The sequence below is a fragment of the Dipodomys spectabilis genome, unplaced genomic scaffold (assembly GCF_019054845.1).
Source record: "Dipodomys spectabilis isolate Male_0828 unplaced genomic scaffold, ASM1905484v1 ptg000331l, whole genome shotgun sequence".
Taxonomy (NCBI): domain Eukaryota; kingdom Metazoa; phylum Chordata; class Mammalia; order Rodentia; family Heteromyidae; genus Dipodomys; species Dipodomys spectabilis.
In genome coordinates this window covers 258,783-277,329 of record NW_024871008.1, presented here as the reverse complement: position 1 = coordinate 277,329, position 18,547 = coordinate 258,783, and the positions used below count along the sequence as shown (strand labels likewise).

Here is an 18,547-nt window from a genome sequence, read left to right as displayed (position 1 = left end):
TATCTCTCTCTATATATTTTCTAGAAGTTGATATTAAACACTATTCTAGTTGTCCTTTTCATTTGAGCTACAAATTATAAATTACGTGCTAATGATTCTTAAAAATTAAATCATATAAACTGATTTAAACAAATTTATATTAAAACAGAAGTTATCCACTCTCAAAGCCCAAGGTGTTGCAACCACATCACTACACTTACTCTCATTCGTGCAGTGGGTTTCTCTTGCTATTTAATCTCTTGAGTGACTAAAGCCCATCTTTGCAAACTCCACCCTCACATCAGTGAGCTTGAATGGACTTCCCTGTTGCAACGTACAGCCCTGTGATTTGCCTTAAGTTCACCAATGTGCGTACAGGAAGCAGAACTATCGGAAGCCACTGAGCCAAGGGAGGGCCGTCCTAGCCCAGCACCCATCCTGTTCCCGCCTGCCCGTTGCCACGCACACTTGTGCACTCTTCTTCCTCTCAACACAGCGTGCTTCTCATAGCCAGGAGATGGATAAGGGGCAGAATGAGCTCTCTGAGCTGGGCGCCCCCGCCGGCTCTGCCCCCACGGTGACCACAGCCACTGTGATCAAGATGCCCAGCGAAGTCTCCACGCCCGACCATGTGGTCTGGTCCTTCTTCAACACGCTCTTCATGAACACCTGCTGCCTGGGCTTCATCGCCTACATCTACTCTGTGAAGGTATGTGTGGTACTCGGTGTGGGAAGGAGCAGTGGTGCAAAGAGCACCAGGGGTCAAGAAGTACCACGTGCTGGGCACCGCTTGCGGTGTGTGTGTGTGTGTGTGTGTGTGTGTGTGTGCGCGTGCGTGCTGACTCTTCACAGGCAGGAACAGGGTGAGGCTGTCTATGGACCCTTAGGCTCAACGTTGGTGCCTGCTTTCAGCCTAGACAAATTCTCCATGAAGCCCAATTCAGTCTGCAGATGGTGGCACTGGGCTGTGTGGGCTCATGGGCTTGGCCTTTGGGTGTGTGGGCAGCCGGCACTGGGGTCTCTGGGACAGCTGGGTGCGTGGAGGGGGTGCTGGACGGAGGGATGGAGGAGCCGCAGTGGCAGGAGCGCTGGGCGCCTGGCTTCCGCCTGCCGCTCTAGGGGTCGTAACCATCCACTCTCTTCCAGTCTAGAGACAGGAAGATGGTGGGCGATATAGTGGGGGCCCAGGCCTACGCCTCTACTGCCAGAATCCTGAACGTCTGTGCCCTCATCATCAACATCCTCGCCGCGCTCATCCTCATCATTACGCTGGCCGTTAACGCTGCAGCAGTCCTGAGAGGAATGGGCGTCTAGTCCACCCCCGCCCTTTCCTCTCCTTGGCCGGCCCCTCACCTAGCCCCCCATCTGCCAACCCACCACGGCCCACTGCCATGTCCTCTTGCACCCCACCTGCGGGGGAGGGCGGTGTTTCAATAAAGCACACGTTTCTGAGTTGGTATGACTTCTCTGGGGAGCCTGTGTGAGGGGGCAGGGCGTGTCCTGGGGCAGCATCCGGCTGCGGAGGCCGCTGCTGACCAGTGTTCTCTCTGGTATTTTGCGGCTCTAGGCAGAGGTTCTGTGGCTGCCCTCCTGCCCCCATGCCCTCAGGTACCCTCAAGGGCACAGAGGACCGCACCTCCAGGAGCCACCAGCCTGGGGTGGGCACTCAGCACCATCCTGCCTAGAGTGGTGAAATCTCACTCCTTGCTTCTCCTGCGCCCAGGCAGAGCTGGATTCCTGGGGCTCTGCAAGCCTCTCCTGTGCATCTGGAAGTCTCGTGGATTCCTGGGGCTCTGCAGGCCTTGCCTGTGCATCTGGGGTCTCCGTGGATTCCTGGGGCTCTGCAGGCCTCGCCTGTGCATCTGGGGTCTGGTGGATGGACTCCGAGCCCCAGGTGGTGCCGCCCTCCATGCTGGCAATGTCTGATACATGTCGGGGGCCTGGGGTGGGCAGGCCCTGTGTGCAGTGGTGGCAGGGAGTCCCTGGCTCTGCGGCCGGACCGCAGCAGACTCTCGGTGACATATGCTGGGTACAGCTGAGGATTGCTGGCTGACGACCACCCCCGGGCTGGGGTCCTGGCACAGACCCACCCTCCCCCCTGCGCTGCGCCCACCTCTCCCCTGTTGTGCCCAGATAAGGGTCCCTGAAGACCACCAAGTTGCCAATTCCAATGCAAGCACAGGACAGCCTGGACTTACAACCGTCACCGATGCAGTGGCTCAGAGCTGAGAGCCCTGACTTCCAGTTTAGCAGGGTTTTTACTGTGGTTACTGCAAGGGTAGAGGATTTCCAGCTTAGCGGTTACCTGATTGGTTAACATTTCATGAGTGAGTCTTGTAAAATCTCATTGGCGAAAATGTACAGGCTAAGCCGTTAAGCAGCAAAATATGTTAACCATGCTATCTAAGACACATCTGGAGCTTTACTCTCCTGCTAGTTACTGATTGACGGCTGCTCGGGAGTTACTGGTCAGAGTGGTTGCAGTCATGTGGTTTTTCCAGGAACCTGAGCTCATATGGCAGTAAAAGTCTTTTTACAAAATGGCCTTAATATCCAGTATGGTTGCACTTTGGCCAGGCCAGGCTTCTCAAGACCAGGCCTGCAGACACTGGCTGTGTGAGTCAGGACCCCAAACCTTCCCGCCAGCCTGTCTCTGGCAGAGCAAATACACCCAGGTTGGGAGTACAGCCATCAGGGACAGCAACAGGAGTCTTTCCACTTAACACCCGGTATGAACCACTCTGTCCTACCCCTGTCTGAAGCCACTCTGAGGTCGGATGACACCACATGTTCAGATTCTTGAAATCTGCAAGCATCCTGAAGTAGGGAGACCGATCTGGCCCGCACCATATTGGCCACTTGGTATATAGTAGGGTCTTCTTGGTGGGGGAAGGGGAAGTCCCACCTCCCAGGTGATGGGCATGCCTGAATTCCTGGAGGCAGGGCAGGCATCTGGCTGATAGGTTACTAGCCCTGTCAGTCCAGTGCCCGGGACTGGGAATTTCCTGTGACCCTGCCTCCGGCCCTGGCCCTGTTTAGGCCCAGCCCAGCCCCGACATCGTGATGGTGATGCCATGGCCCGTGTCTCTGTGTTCCTGTCCTGTCTCCTGGCTGCTGGTCACCATGGCATTCCAGTCCAGCTCTCCAGTTGGAGCTGAATTGGTTTGCTGGTATTGTTTTGTTCGTTCTTCTCTCTATGGCCTTCATGGATCTGTTTCCTAACTGGGTTAAGTTTACTTGCTGCCTATAGGTCTTTGTAGTTGGTCACCTGCAGACAGACCACTAGCGTTCCAATAAAGACTCCAAAATCTGACCTCTCAAAATGTGGCTTCTCTATTTTCTCGTGGCTGGATTTATGACTGATTTAAGCTACAACAATCTCTCTGAGCAAATTCTGTCTGTACAGTTTTGAAAATACATGCCTGTAGCCCCCACACACAATAGTGATCGGGAATTCTCCATCCCTAGCCAGTCACTCAAATGGCAGTTTTTCTTTCTTTTCTTTTTTTTTTTTGGTTGGTCGTGGAGCTTGAACGCTGGGCCTGGGCGCTGTCCCTCAGCTCTTCAGCTCAAGGCGAGAGCTCTCTACTCCTTGAGCTACAGAGTCACCTCCGGTTTTTGAGTGGTTTATTGGAGATAAGAGTCTCATGGACTTTCCTGCCTGGGCTGGCTTTGAACTGTGGTCCTCAGATCTCAGCCTCCTGAGTAGCTAGGATTACAGGTGTGAGTCACTGGAGCCCGGCCAGTTTTTCTTAATACAAGAATTACAAGCACACCAGCATGATGCAAAGAATCCAGATTTAACAAAATTAAGGAATTTCAGTACCCTTTTGTTTTTTCCAAATATGCATCTGATTGAAAAATAGCACTGAAGCCAAATAATATCACAAATTAACTTTTTTTTAACCTTCCTTCAAAGCTTTCCCAGTAGGGGCAGTTTTAGGATTACTAATCCTATCACCCACATTACTATCAGGTTTCCAATGTCCAGAAAAGAGACAGAGTGAAGCCGGGCCTCCTGCCCATCCTATAGGGCATTGTCCATCCGATTCCTTAGGGTTGGGTGCTACACCTTGGTGCCAGCTGACCACCCTCCCCACGAATGGACCCCTGTGTGGGCCTCACCCACCATGTGTGGGCTGGCTAAGATGCACTTTTGCCAGGTCAACCCTCACCCCTTGAAGACAGGCCCATTGGCTCATCCTGTTTTCCATGTCCCGTTTTTTTTTTCTTGATTCTGACTGAGATAAAATCCAAAACAGTTCTAGACAAACAAAATGACAATGTCTTTTACAGTGATAAACAAACCTTCATACTCAAATATCTGATACTTATCCCCAAATTTTAACAGTGGAGGGAAATAAATCCTAGTCTTCAAGATATTTAAATTTTGCTAAGCCAGATAGCTCTTGATTACAGTGCTAACAGCTACATGCATACCGGATTTTCTTGAACATGTTCACACACACATTTTTGCACAAAAATCTTATAGCACACAAAATGAATATGGGCTGTACATTTTCTGGAATTTCAGTGGCAAGGGATTTTTTTTTTTTTTTTTTTGCCAAGAACAAGTAGAATCTCTTACAGATGACCAAGATTTAAAACAAAACTTTGCTAACAAATTACCAACTCACCTTAGCATCCCACAGCCCCATTTTTCCAGGGCTTGCTTGTGTTAGCAAGGTATGTTAGCATACCAATGGACCTTAGAATATCTTCAGATGGAGGAAGGGAGGGGTTACCTGAAGCTAATCTCTTAGCCTACCTGGTTGGCTGAACAAGAGCACTGTACAATTCCAATTCTAAGAACCAGGACTGAAGCCTCCCATACTCTACCTCCAACATCCAATTGTGATGCTGAGCAGGCTGCAGCTTTAGCCAGATGCTATATGGCTAAATGAAGAGCCAAGACACAGAAAGCAAGAATCCATATTACCAAGACAGACAAAACCGAAGGCTGAGTTGGGGCCTAGTGGGCCCTCGGCTCAGGCCTAACCAGAACTCTCTACAGTGTAGTATGAGAGTGGGTCCTTCCTACTCAACAAACCAGCACCCCACCTCATCAGCATGGGGGGGACAGAGGGTGGGTCTTGAGCATGTACGCTTCTCTTACCTCTCCATTTTCAGACAGATCAATCCCCAGAATAAGAAAAAACATACTAACAGACAACAGACAGACACTTACTCTGGAGGTCTCCTGAGTGACTCCAAACTCCAAAAAGAGTTAGTGGCATGTCTGGTGTCCAGGAGCCTGTCTGTTGAAGTGGTGGAAGATCAAGTGGTGTTTGCCCTACAGAGTCTCCTGTACTCCGGCAGCCTGGATCCCTGAGGCCATTTGCCTGTGACTCACAGAGCCCAGATGCGCTCCTTGGCACTGGGATCCTGCTGGCCTCCAAATGTCGTAAGGTAACTTGATTGTGAGAAACAGAGAAGCTACGTTGGGAGAGGTTGAATTGGGAGTCTTTAGTGGAGAGCTGGCGAATGCAGGTAGACTCCTGTCACAAAGGCCTACAGCCCCTCAAATACACTTAACACTGTTAGAAAACTGAGCCATGAGAGCAGGAGAGAAAAGTAAGAGCAGAAAAACAATGCCAACAACCCAGATCCACCCCAGCGGAGAGCTGAAGGGGGACGCCATGCTGACTGAGGAGAGCCAGGAGACACGGAAGCTCGTGAGCATGAAGCATGGCGTCCTGGTGGCTGAGCTGGTTTGGGCCTAACGAGGGGCAGGGGCAGGGAGCAGGGTCACAGGAAACCCAGGAGTCTCCCAAGTTCAAGGCACAGGACTGACAGGTCCAGTAACCTATTGTCCAAGTCCCTAACCCTGCCTCCAGGAATTCAGGCACACCGTGGGAATCTAGAAACCGAACTGTGAGGTCTGACAGGGAAAGAGAATGGGAATGCCATTCTCTGACAAGACTCTCAGAATGCTGGAGGTTGCCCTGGAAAGATCAAACAATCCTGGCTTAGCAGAGATTCAGATTTCTACCTGAAATGTGAGCTGTCTGGGAGCCTGATGTCAGATAAAAGCTTGTGAAAACTGCCACTTCCTAAGATAAGGAAGTCAGTTATCACTTGTACACAAAATCAAGTCACATGTTGGTGTTTGTATCTGCAAAGATATGGTACCATACTTCCTTCACATACTCCCCGGTACTAAACTCAATAAATACACTTGTTAGCGGGACCTCCAGTATCTGAAGCTGGTGGAACACTTCAGATCCCCTGGTGCCCCCCACACCACAGTCCACAGCCAGTTCCCGTCTCCGATACTACCTGGTCACGGTGGATTACCACACATCCCCACACCCTGGGAGGTGGGGCTTCCCCTTTCTCCACCATAAAGACAAGATGGCACCTGTTAAATCCAATTCCTTATCCACCATGTAGCCAAGATGGTGCTAGTTAGACCCATGCAGCTGGGGCTAAGGCATTAACAGATCCGGGACCATGGAACTGAGGTTTGGGGAGCCAGGGGACTGAAGCCGCTGCCAGCTTCAGGCGGCCTGCACCCAGTTTACAGGGCACTTATTGAGTAGGGTAGAGGGGCACACGTGCAGAAAATGAGATCACAGTATCCCTGAAGTCACAGGCAGGGTCACGCGGTATAATCTTATTTAAGTGATAAATAGCTTTTTTATCTTAAGAAGAAAGTGTAAGCAGCAAATGGCTTACAATTCACATAGCTTTTTGTCTATCCCAAAGTTCTCAGAAAGCTTGGTATGAGATTAGCCTATACTCAGGATAGAACTCTGAATTCCCATCCAGCCAGGACTGATCCAACCTTCCCAGGAAACTCTCAGTGTTCTGAGTTCCACTTCCCAATCCTTCCTGGTCTCACAGCTTGGCTTTTGGGGGCTCTCACACGCATCCCTTCTTCACTGGGATGTGCATTGGAGGGTACGGTGACCCCCAGCCTCTCCCTCTTCCTGCCTCCCAGTTTGAGGCTGCTCTGCCAGGTACTCGACCTGTGTGCCCACTCACAAACTGAAGCTGATCTGGGAGAAGTCCTCAGCCATCAGCCTTCTATGTGTGGGGGGTCCCCTGGCCAGGTCAGGGGGCTTTATTGGGTGGTCTGAGGCCGCCGTGCATGGGCCACGGCTTCTTTTGATGGGGTCTCCCCAGGGAGGGGTGGGAGACACTGGTTTTCGAGGGCGGGCCGCATTGGTCCACTCACTCCAAGCTGTAATTTGTGTTATATATAGCAGGCAGAGCTGGCCTGCCAGGGAAGGAGGCTGTGAGGCTATAAGCAGGCCGGATGCCTCCCCTGGACTGGGAGTTTGAGTGAGGAAGACGGCACTGGAACCCATGGACACATCATACCCTCGTGAGGACCCCCGGCCCCCAGCTTCCCGCAAGGCTGATGGTGCTGCCGACGTAGCCCTCTCGCTGACAGCATCCTGTCCCCCACCTCGAGACCATCTGATCTGGTCAGTCTTCAGCACACTCTACCTGAACCTGTGCTGTCTTGGTTTCCTGGCACTTGTGCACTCTGTCAAGGTGGGTGAGGGTTGTGGGGGGGCTCCCTGGGGCCACCGGGGAAGGGGACCCTATTGGCATGGCCAGAGACAGGGTTCCTCACAAACCTGGAGGCCACGAGGTTTGTTCATAGAACAGAAAGGCCTGAGCATGAAGAGGTGTGCTTGTAGGGTGTGTGTGTAATGTTAGAGGGTGGAGTCCGCAGTGGCTGCTCACAGGGCCTTCTTCACACACTGTGACGGCTCACCTGGGCTTCTGGTCCTGAGTGGAGCTGGGGTCCTCTCCCCAGAGGGCTCCCCCCACAGAGGGCTGGGGTCCTCTCCCCAGAGTACTACCCCCCACAGAGGGCTGGGGTCCTCTCCCCAGAGTACTACCCCCACAGAGGGCTGGGGTCCTCTCCCCAGAGGGCTCCCCCCACAGAGGGCTGGGGTCCTCTCCCCAGAGGGCTCCCCCCACAGAGGGCTGGGGTCCTCTCCCCAGAGTACTACCCCACAGAGGGCTGGGGTCCTCTCCTCAGAGTACTACCCCCCACAGAGGGCTGGGGTCCTGTCCCCAGAGTACTACCCCCCACAGAGGGCTGGGGTCCTGTCCCCAGAGTACTTCCCCCACAGAGGGCTGGGGTCCTCTCCCCAGAGGGCTCCCCCCACAGAGGGCTGGGGTCCTCTCCCCAGAGGGCTCCCCCCACAGAGGGCTGGGGTCCTCTCCCCAGAGTACTACCCCCACAGAGGGCTGGGGTCCTCTCCCCAGAGGGCTCCCCCCACAGAGGGCTGGGGTCCTCTCCCCAGAGGGCTCCCCCCACAGAGGGCTGGGGTCCTCTCCCCAGAGGGCTCCCCCCACAGAGGGCTGGGGTCCTCTCCCCAGAGGGCTCCCCCCACAGAGGGCTGGGGTCCTCTCCTCAGAGTACTACCCCCACAGAGGGCTGGGGTCCTCTCCCCAGAGTACTACCCCCACAGAGGGCTGGGGTCCTCTCCCCAGAGTACTACCCCCCACAGAGGGCTGGGGTCCTCTCCCTAGAGGGCTCCCCCAAACAGAGGGCTGGGGTCCTCTCCCCAGAGGGCTCCCCCAAACAGAGGGCTGGGCCTTATTCTAAATCGGGATGGCCGCAAGTGCACTGCCAGGCCAGAGGCACAGCACCCTGCAGCCTCCATGTGGGCCGGCGGCTGCTCGCCTCAAGGCACCATCCAGGGCTTTGTGTGGCTGGAGACAGCGGAAGAGGCACTCACAGTGCCGTCCAGGCTCTGGGTGCAGTCTGGATCTTTCGTGTGCTGGGGGGGTCCTGCCTCCTCAGATGTGGTGGGCGTGTGAACATCTGGTCCCACTGCTGCTCGCAGGCCCGAGACCAGAAGGTGGCGGGGGACCTGGAGGCTGCACAGCGCTACGGCTCCAAAGCCAAATGCTACAACATCCTGGCTGCCATGTGGTCCCTGGTGCCCCCTCTTCTGCTCCTGGGGCTGGTGGTGACCGGCGCCCTACACCTGTCCCAGCTGGCCAAGGACTCTGCAGCCTTCTTCAGCACCAAGTTCGACGATGGAGACTATGACTGACAGGATGAGCCTCTCCTGTCCTACTTGAGGACGCTGACCCCAGGGGCTCAGCACCAGCTCCCTGGACCCTACTATACAGCCTTGATTCCCTCCTCCCTGTGACCACAGGGCCCCCTTGTCCAACCACAGCATCCAATGCCTACCCGTTTAGACCCTGCTCTCCTTTCCCGGTACCTAACTCTGCCCCTTTCTTCCTACTCACCAGGCTTACCCTCGGTTCACCATTAAATATTCCTGGTTCCAGAAGTACCTCGAGTCTCCTTCATGGCTGCAATGGTGGGGAGGAGGGGGAGAGAGACCACAGCCAAATACTTCAACCAACCCTTTGCTCTGTATTTGTTGCCCCTTACTGTCGCCTTTCCTGGGCTCCAGGGCAGCCTGTGGTTCTAGGGTGGAGGCATCTGGGTATTTTAGGATGATGCTTTGGAATGCTGGCCTTTGATCCCTGCCGCCCTGCGGTTTGGTGGCCTGTGTTCCCGAACATGGGAGGGTGTGGCCCAGGCCACATCTGTACATGTTGCTGTGTGTCCTGTCCCTCACAAGTCAAGTGCTGTCCTCCTCCTTGGCTGTCAGAACGTAAGCCCCTGAATTTTGAGAAATCGGTTCTGTGGGAGTCTTTTTTCATTCCCAACCCAGAGAAGGCCAAGAGGAAGGTAGGTGGGGGCTGTTTGCTGCCAGGGCCTGGCTCTGGACACGTGGTCACACCGTCCTCCATGTCACTGACCCCATACACAGCCTGCCTCTCTCCCACACCTGTGCAGAGGCTGTCAGTGGGTAAGGTGACAGGTGAGCCACCAGTGCAGGATGCTCTTGTGCTAGGTCACGTCCTGTGCATCACATAGCTCCCTTGGCCCGCAACCAAAGCCCTGCAAATGGACGAGGGAGCAGCAGGGGTATGCCTCCGCCCTGCCCCCACCGTGGGGCTGGGCCAATGACAGGGAAGGCTAACTGCAGGACCCTACCCAAGAGATGGATCAAGGGTTTGAGCACTCTACCTAGGGTCCCTCCCCCATTCCTGGGGCGCCTTTGCGGGCCACCTCTCTCTGCGCTGGTGCAAGGGTCTTGCATGGTTACTGTGCTTGGAGACCTCTCACCACCCATCCTATGAAATGCTCGCAGCCATCGGTTGAGCCCCATGCTGAAGATTCTGAGCCGAGGCAGCCACTGCAGATACAGGTGTCGCGGGTCTGTGCTGGGCCTGGGGATGGTCCAGGGAGGGGGCAGAGGGGAGCTGCATGTGGATCAGTGTGCGGACTCTGAGCCATAGGTTGCTGGGTACACCTTCCCCCAACAGTGCACAACGGGGCAGGATTGTCGGGTCTGTGGTTAGATATGGAAGACAGAGCGTGTGGTCACCAGGAGGAAGTGTTACCCATAATCCCCTCAGCTCCCAGGTGGAGAAGTGTTTCCATAATCCCTCAGCTCCCGGGTGGAGAAGTGCTACCCATAATCCCTCAGCTCCTGGATGGAGAAGTGTTACCCATAATCCCTCAGCTCCCGGGTGGAGAAGTGTTTCCCATAATCCCTCAGCTCCCGGGTGGAGAAGTGTTTCCCATAATCCCTCAGCTCCTGTGTGGAGAGTGTTACCCATAATCCCTCAGTTCCTGGATGGAGAAGTGTTACCCATAATCCCCTGAGCTCCTGGGTGGAGAAGTATTACCCATAATCCCCTCAGCTCCTGGATGGAGAAGTGTTACCCATAATCCCCTGAGCTCCTGGGTGGAGAAGTATTACCCATAATCCCCTCAGCTCCTGGGTGGAGAAGTATTACCCATAATCCCCTCAGCTCCTGGATGGAGAAGTGTTACCCATAATCCCCTGAGCTCCTGGGTGGAGAAGTGTTACCCATAATCCCTCAGCTCCTGGGTGGAGAAGTGTTACCCATAATCCCTCAGCTCCTGAATGGAGAAGTGTTTCCCATAATCCCCTCAGCTCCTGGATGGAGAAGCATTACCCATAATCCCCTCAGCTCCTGGATGGAGAAGTGTTACCCATAATCCCTCAGCTCCTGGGTGGAGAAATGTTTCCCATAATCCCTCAGCTCCTGGGTGGAGAAATGTTTCCCATAATCCCTCAGCTCCTGGGTGGAGAAATGTTTCCCATAATCCCTCAGCTCCTGGGTGGAGAAATGTTTCCCATAATCCCTCAGCTCCTGGGTGGAGAAGTATTACCCATAATCCCTCAGCTCCTGGATGGAGAAGTGTTACCCATAATCCCCTGAGCTCCTGGGTGGAGAAGTGCTACCCATAATCCCCTCAGCTCCTGGGTGGAGAAGTGTTACCCATAATCCCCTGAGCTCCTGGGTGGAGAAGTGTTACCCATAATCCCCTGAGCTCCTGGGTGGAGAAGTGTTACCCATAATCCCCTGAGCTCCTGGGTGGAGAAGTGCTACCCATAATCCCCTGAGCTCCTGGGTGGAGAAGTGCTACCCATAATCCCCTGAGCTCCTGGGTGGAGAAGTGCTACCCATAATCCCCTGAGCTCCTGGATGGAGAAGTATTACCCATAATCCCCTGAGCTCCTGGGTGGAGAAGTGCTACCCATAATCCCCTGAGCTCCTGGGTGGAGAAGTGTTACCCATAATCCCCTGAGCTCCTGGATGGAGAAGTGCTACCCATAATCCCCTGAGCTCCTGGGTGGAGAAGTATTACCCATAATCCCCTGAGCTCCTGGGTGGAGAAGTGTTACCCATAATCCCCTGAGCTCCTGGGTGGAGAAGTGTTACCCATAATCCCCTGAGCTCCTGGGTGGAGAAGTGTTACCCATAATCCCCTGAGCTCCTGGGTGGAGAAGTGTTACCCATAATCCCCTCAGCTCCTGGATGGAGAAGTGCTACCCATAATCCCCTGAGCTCCTGGGTGGAGAAGTGTTACCCATAATCCCCTGAGCTCCTGGGTGGAGAAGTGCTACCCATAATCCCCTGAGCTCCTGGATGGAGAAGTATTACCCATAATCCCCTCAGCTCCTGGGTGGAGAAGTGCTACCCATAATCCCCTGAGCTCCTGGATGGAGAAGTGCTACCCATAATCCCCTGAGCTCCTGGGTGGAGAAGTATTACCCATAATCCCCTGAGCTCCTGGGTGGAGAAGTGCTACCCATAATCCCTCAGCTCCTGGGTGGAGAAGTGCTACCCATAATCCCCTGAGCTCCTGGGTGGAGAAGTGTTACCCATAATCCCCTCAGCTCCTGGGTGGAGAAGTGCTACCCATAATCCCCTGAGCTCCTGGGTGGAGAAGTGTTACCCATAATCCCCTCAGCTCCTGGATGGAGAAGTGTTACCCATAATCCCCTGAGCTCCTGGGTGGATAAGTGTTACCCATAATCCCCTGAGCTCCTGGGTGGAGAAGTGCTACCCATAATCCCCTCAGCTCCTGGGTGGAGAAGTGCTACCCATAATCCCCTCAGCTCCTGGGTGGAGAAGTGTTACCCATAATCCCCTCAGCTCCTGGGTGGAGAAGTGCTACCCATAATCCCCTGAGCTCCTGGGTGGAGAAGTGCTACCCATAATCCCCTCAGCTCCTGGGTGGAGAAGTGCTACCCATAATCCCCTGAGCTCCTGGGTGGAGAAGTGCTACCCATAATCCCCTGAGCTCCTGGGTGGAGAAGTGCTACCCATAATCCCCTGAGCTCCTGGGTGGAGAAGTGCTACCCATAATCCCCTGAGCTCCTGGGTGGAGAAGTGCTACCCATAATCCCCTGAGCTCCTGGGTGGAGAAGTGCTACCCATAATCCCCTGAGCTCCTGGGTGGAGAAGTGCTACCCATAATCCCCTGAGCTCCTGGGTGGAGAAGTGTTACCCATAATCCCCTGAGCTCCTGGGTGGAGAAGTGCTACCCATAATCCCCTGAGCTCCTGGGTGGAGAAGTGCTACCCATAATCCCCTGAGCTCCTGGGTGGAGAAGTGCTACCCATAATCCCCTGAGCTCCTGGGTGGAGAAGTGCTACCCATAATCCCCTGAGCTCCTGGGTGGAGAAGTGCTACCCATAATCCCCTGAGCTCCTGGGTGGAGAAGTGCTACCCATAATCCCCTGAGCTCCTGGGTGGAGAAGTGTTACCCATAATCCCCTGAGCTCCTGGGTGGAGAAGTGCTACCCATAATCCCCTGAGCTCCTGGGTGGAGAAGTGCTACCCATAATCCCCTGAGCTCCTGGGTGGAGAAGTGTTACCCATAATCCCCTGAGCTCCTGGGTGGAGAAGTGCTACCCATAATCCCCTGAGCTCCTGGGTGGAGAAGTGCTACCTATGAACCTCAGCCCTGGGATGCTGCCTGGTGGTTCCTATACTCTACCCCTGACACTCTTCATAGGGTTTCACAAGAACTCTCCTCTTAGATCTCTGATGGCAGGCCCTACACATTCTCCTACAGAAAAAGGCAGAGGGAGACAGGTCTTGGGAGATACGGATGCTTAGATCCCTCGCTCCAGTGCTGCCCACAGACTAATACGTCTTTCCTGTATGTGTGTGAAAGATTAAAAATTAGAGTTACATTTTACAATCGCTAACTGCTGAGTTTGCTTCTGTAAACTTGCTTGCGCTAGCACTGACCCTTCCCCTCCCTGAAAATAAGTAAAAAGTTTCAGAGTCCAGACGCAGGTCCTGGGACAAGGTCTGTAGCCGTAGATAAAGAACAAACGAGTATGTTCTTCTAAGTTCCTGTTTGGAAATTCCCCAAATGGGACTCAAGATAAGGACCATCTGGCGAGTCCAGCAAACTAGGTCTAATGTCAACCAATCACAAGCCTGTAACTATGTGAACTCCCCTCCAGGGTGACCGCTCCCCCTAGATTTGCCCTAAGCCAACCAGTTTACGACAGTGTTACAAAATTTCCCATGTAGCAAAATGATTGCTGGAGTACATGTGATTTTTAAATTGGGCCAATCCCAGAGCACCTGGTGTGTTATGCTAATCCTTTGGTTTTGCCTTTAAAAATGCTTGTAACGGCTGCCCGGGGCATTCTGACTGACTGGGGCAGAGAGTCCGTTTGCGCAAACGCTGAATAAATTCCTCTTGCTTGTTGCATCTGCTGGTTTGGAGTCTTGGTTTCTGGGGCGCCTTCCCACAGACGAAAGTATCCCAGAAATCTGGGGTCTTTCAGTTGGGGGCTCGTCCGGGATCACGGCGCCCCCAGACCCAAATTCCAAGACCAGTTGGAGGTAAGATAGAGTTCTTGCGTTTCGCTTCCATGTTTGTTATCTCTGTTCTGCTTTCTTCATTCTGGGATCCGAAGGAAAGTGCCTGTACAGGACCTGTATTGAGGCCAGTAGGGGAGGCAGACGTGCCCTGAGACCCCTGGCCCGGCTCGGGCAGATGTGCCCTGAGTTGTGGAGGAAGGAGGGAACGTGGAATCTCTCTCCTTCCCGGGAACTGGAGGAAGGGGGGAACGTGAAACTTCTCTCCTTCCCGGGGAGTTTAGCCGTGGTCGGCCACTCCCATCTGAAGTTGCTTTTTCTGTTTGCAGCCATTTGACTGCCACGCAGCGCCTGTCTGGTTTCGTCTGTTTCTGTTTAGTGTTAATTGTCTTTGTTGCTTGTTTTGTTGTCCTTAAAGGGATGGGGCAACAACTAACAACGCCCTTAAGTCTGACTTTAGATCGCTGGAAGTTACAGCCCGAGCCCAGATTGTCAGGTTTTAGGAACTTGCTTGTTTGTCAATTATGAAATTGCCACTGACCACCTGTGAGTGGCCCCAGTTAGATCTCAGCCTCGGGCCTTGGCTCGGGGGGTCTGAGCGTGGGGGAGAACCTGTCAGTCTGAGGGGATGGCCGCTAGGGACTTTTGTCCCTTGCCCCAAGATGACTGGGAATTCTCTTCCGCCTTGGAAGGCCCCTGGGTCAACGTTTGCAGAAATCTAAAAGAAAAATCCTCCGGAGGTGAGTAGGGGGTTTGAGTCCCCTGGTAAGTGAATGGTGGTGAGATGTCGCCCCATTCACTGAGACTTGATTTTGTCTTTGTGGCCACTTGTTTGTCTTGTTAACTTTAGTGTGTGTGTTTGTTTTATGTTTTCTGGGGTAGGGAAGCTCTGGGTGAGTGTGGCAGGCTCACTCAGCAGACTCTGGATTCAGCTTGCTGAGTGGGAGCAGCACAGAGTTCTGGTAGGGATAAACTGGGGCCCATTAGTCCCCAACTCAGCCTTCAGTTCTTGTCTAGTTCTGTTTTAGAATTGGTACCAGTTTTAAATGTGGATTCTTGGTTTTTGTGTTTATCTGTGTTTTCGTTATTTATTTAAACATCTCTGGGGGAATAAAAGTTCCAGCTGGGCTCGGTCACAGACCTGCTATGCCCACCCTCCCTGTGAGGCATGGAAGGTTATTGGGCTAGTTTGGTTCCCTTCAAGCCTCAGGCTGCATTTTCTCCTTGTGGAGGCTGCCAGCAGGGAGGGTGTAGAAGGCTGTGTGACTAGTTTGGACTTTTTCAGCTAGTCCTGACAATGTAACAATTTGTAAAGTGCTCTTGTCTAAAATTGGATTAAAAACATCTGGCCAGTTTAGTTTTAGGTGACCCCCTCCCCCAATCCTCCTCCAACAGAAGGGATTCAAAAGACTAATTAGTGAATTGCCTTGCTAGACAAACAAGCTCTGGGAAAATAAAGCCCAACAAAGGTACCTAGTTTAAAAGAAATACTGTCTTAAATTTTTGTTTAAAGACTTTAAAAGGTGTAGTAGGACTGATTTTCATTTTTGCGTGCTTTAAGATCTGTGTGAGTGTTTTGTGTGTGTCTGTAAACGTGTTCAAAGATAAGAATTGTCAGCATGCTGTAACAATTGGGTGAGTTTAAATTTAAAATTCAAAAGGTTATGAGGTTTGGACATTACCAAAAATTTTAAAAAATCTTCACATTGTTTTAAATGGCTTTTTAAAGATTCTTTAACTTGCTAATTTAAAAAATCTGGTATTTTAAAAAACTAATATTTTAAAATACATTAAGACTGTTTATGCTGTAATCAAGTTATCTGGCGTAACAAAAATACATTGGCTGTTTGGGATCTAGTTCCCTTGGCTAAAATTTGGAAATAAATATTAAAAATTTAAATGTAAAGGTTAGTTTAACACTGTCAAAGACAGTACCTGTTTTGTTTACAACTGTGTATTTCATTCAAGAACCAAGAGAAGAGACAGGGGGAAAAACTTAGAAACCAACAGAAGACCTGTCTTTAGGGGTAAGGGGTGTACAGGCAGAAGTACACTTCAGCTGGTCATGCATGGTGGGACAGGCCCTGGGAGGAGTCCACACAGGGCGAAAGGGGGCAAGCTGGCACAAACGCAGTTCGTCTAACCCTAGAGTCGGATTGGGTGTGTGCCCATTCCATAGAAGGGGCTGAGTGGCCCATCTTTGTTCTCTCTTTTCCCTGCAGATAGACACTAAAAACATGATGGTTAAAATGAGTGATGTGATGATCTGATTAATATTGCTAAAACTTCCCCTTGGATGTGTTAACATTAAAATTAAAAAGGCCTTAAAAAGAGGGTTAAAAAGTTATTTGTATAATGTGGCTTGCTTTTAATGTTTTACAATTAGGATGTTTTTAAAAGTCATAGAGACGCTAAGTCTAACTTTTTGGTTTAGTTATGATGATTGTTATTTTTGCATTAAAAAAATTGTCATTTGAGTTTAAAAATCTTAATGTGTGTCTGTTTTAAAACAAGCAGCCAAGAGGCAATGAGTGACACTTGGCCTCAAGATTTCAAGGGATCTTTTCAAAATGCAAATAAAAACTAAGGTATACAATAAAAAAAAAAGATTAATAGGAGACTTAAAAAAATAAAAAATGGATTTTTGGATATAAAGTTTAAAGGTAAAGTTGTTTTTAACATTGGCTTCAATGTGCACAGAGAAAAATTAGGATTACCAAAATAATTGCTATTCCAGTTTGCTCTTATAGGTTGTTTTTTTTAAGTTTCCAGCAAAGTCCAGAGCAAAGCACAGAAAATTCTTACAAGTTTGTCAGATGTAACTTTGACTCTTAATAAGTTTCAGGTAAGAGCATGCTTAAAAGCTACTTCTATGTTGACCACCTTGTTGCTTTTAATTGGAGTAAGGTGGCCTTTTATAAGACTCATTGATCTGCAAACTGGTTCAAAGCCAGCCCAGGCAGGAAAAGGTCCCTGTGAGACTGTCACCTCTACTCAGCCAGCAGAGTGCTGAAAGAGCAAGCAGAGTTGCTTTGGGACTCAAAGTGGCAGAGTGCTAGCCTTGAGCTGGAGAGCTGAGGGACAGTGCTCAGGCCCGAGTTCAAGTCCAGCGACCAGCTAAAGGGAAATGCCAAGGCATTTATCCCAATGTGGAGAAGACACTCCTGGGACAAAAGCAATGGAGGAGCGTCCAGAGGCAGTAAGCTACTGTACTGCTTGGATGGCAGAAATGTCAGATCCTAGAGTCATTTGTGCATGGCCCTTCAAAACTGGTCAGAGCCGGGAGGTCATGGGAAGAGTTTAAAAGCATGCCTAATGTCCATGACTATCTACCTTGTAAGGGACAGGAACTTGCCAGTCCTCTATGATAGTAAAAAGCCAATGTTATAAAATGTGGGGGATAGTTTAAATCTCAACTCCTTTATGTGCCAAAAGCTCAAATTGGCAGCTCTAATTGAGCTGACACTAGTTACATAAAGTTCATCTGCTCAAAAAAAAAGTTTGTAAACCTGAAAATGTGTTTCTATTGACATCTGTCTAAAGGCCTGCAAAGGTAACTTAGGCATTGTTGGGATCATTCGAGATCACATTCCTAAGCCATCTAGGAAGATGCTTTTACAAACCAGAGTGCTAAATGAAAGATTAAAATTGGGGCTATGTCCATTTTACAATATGCTAACTGCTAATTCTGCTTCTGTAAACCTGCTTACGCTAACACTGACCCTTCCCCTCCCAGAAATAAGTTAAAAAGTTTCAGAGTCCAGATGCAGGCCCTGGGACAAGGTCTGCAGACATAGATAAAGAACAAAAGAGTATGTTCTTCTAAGTTCCTGTTTAAAAAATTCCCCAAATGGGACCAAAGATAAGGACCATCTGGTGAGTCCAGCAAACTAGGTCAAACGTCAACCAATCACAAGCCTGTAACTATGTGAACTCCCCTCCAGGGTGACCGCTCCCCCTAGATTCGCCCTGAGCCAACCAGTTTACGACAGTGTTACAAAGTTTCCCGCGTAGCAAAATGATTGCTGGAGTACACAGTGACTTATAAATGGACCAATCCCGGGGCACCTGGTGTCATATGCTAATCCTGTGGTTTTTTTTGTTTTTGGGTCCGGTCGTGGGGCCTGAACTCTGGGCCTGGGTGCTGTCCCTCAGCTCTTCAGCTCAAGGCTAGCGCTCTACCACTTGAGCCACAGCGCCACTTCCGGCATTTTTTTTCTTTTTGCTTATGTGGTGCTGAGGAATCGAACTCAGGGCCTCATGCATGCAAGGCAAGCGCTCTACCACTGAGCCATTTTCCCAGCCCTAATCCTGTGGTTTTTGTCTTTAAAAATGCCTGTAACCTCTGCTCAGGGCTCTCTCCCTTGCCGAGGCAGAGAGACCGTTTGCGCAAATGCTGAATAAACTCCTC

General features: G+C 51.4%; 2 protein-coding genes across 2 annotated transcripts; both read left to right on the top strand.

The window, feature by feature from the left end:
* Positions 1-400: 400 nt before the first annotated feature.
* LOC122095012 (interferon-induced transmembrane protein 1-like) lies at positions 401-1,431 on the top strand. Its single transcript, XM_042665538.1, has 2 exons — positions 401-688; positions 1,126-1,431. Exons 1-2 carry the CDS (start codon positions 497-499, stop codon positions 1,291-1,293), a joined length of 360 nt encoding a protein of 119 aa, XP_042521472.1. The 5' UTR covers positions 401-496; the 3' UTR covers positions 1,294-1,431.
* Positions 1,432-7,290: 5,859 nt separating this feature from the next.
* Ifitm5 (interferon induced transmembrane protein 5) lies at positions 7,291-9,005 on the top strand. The gene is made up of 2 exons (XM_042665512.1): positions 7,291-7,482; positions 8,793-9,005. The coding sequence occupies exons 1-2, from the start codon at positions 7,291-7,293 to the stop codon at positions 9,003-9,005; spliced, it is 405 nt and encodes a 134-aa protein (XP_042521446.1).
* Positions 9,006-18,547: the final 9,542 nt, after the last annotated feature.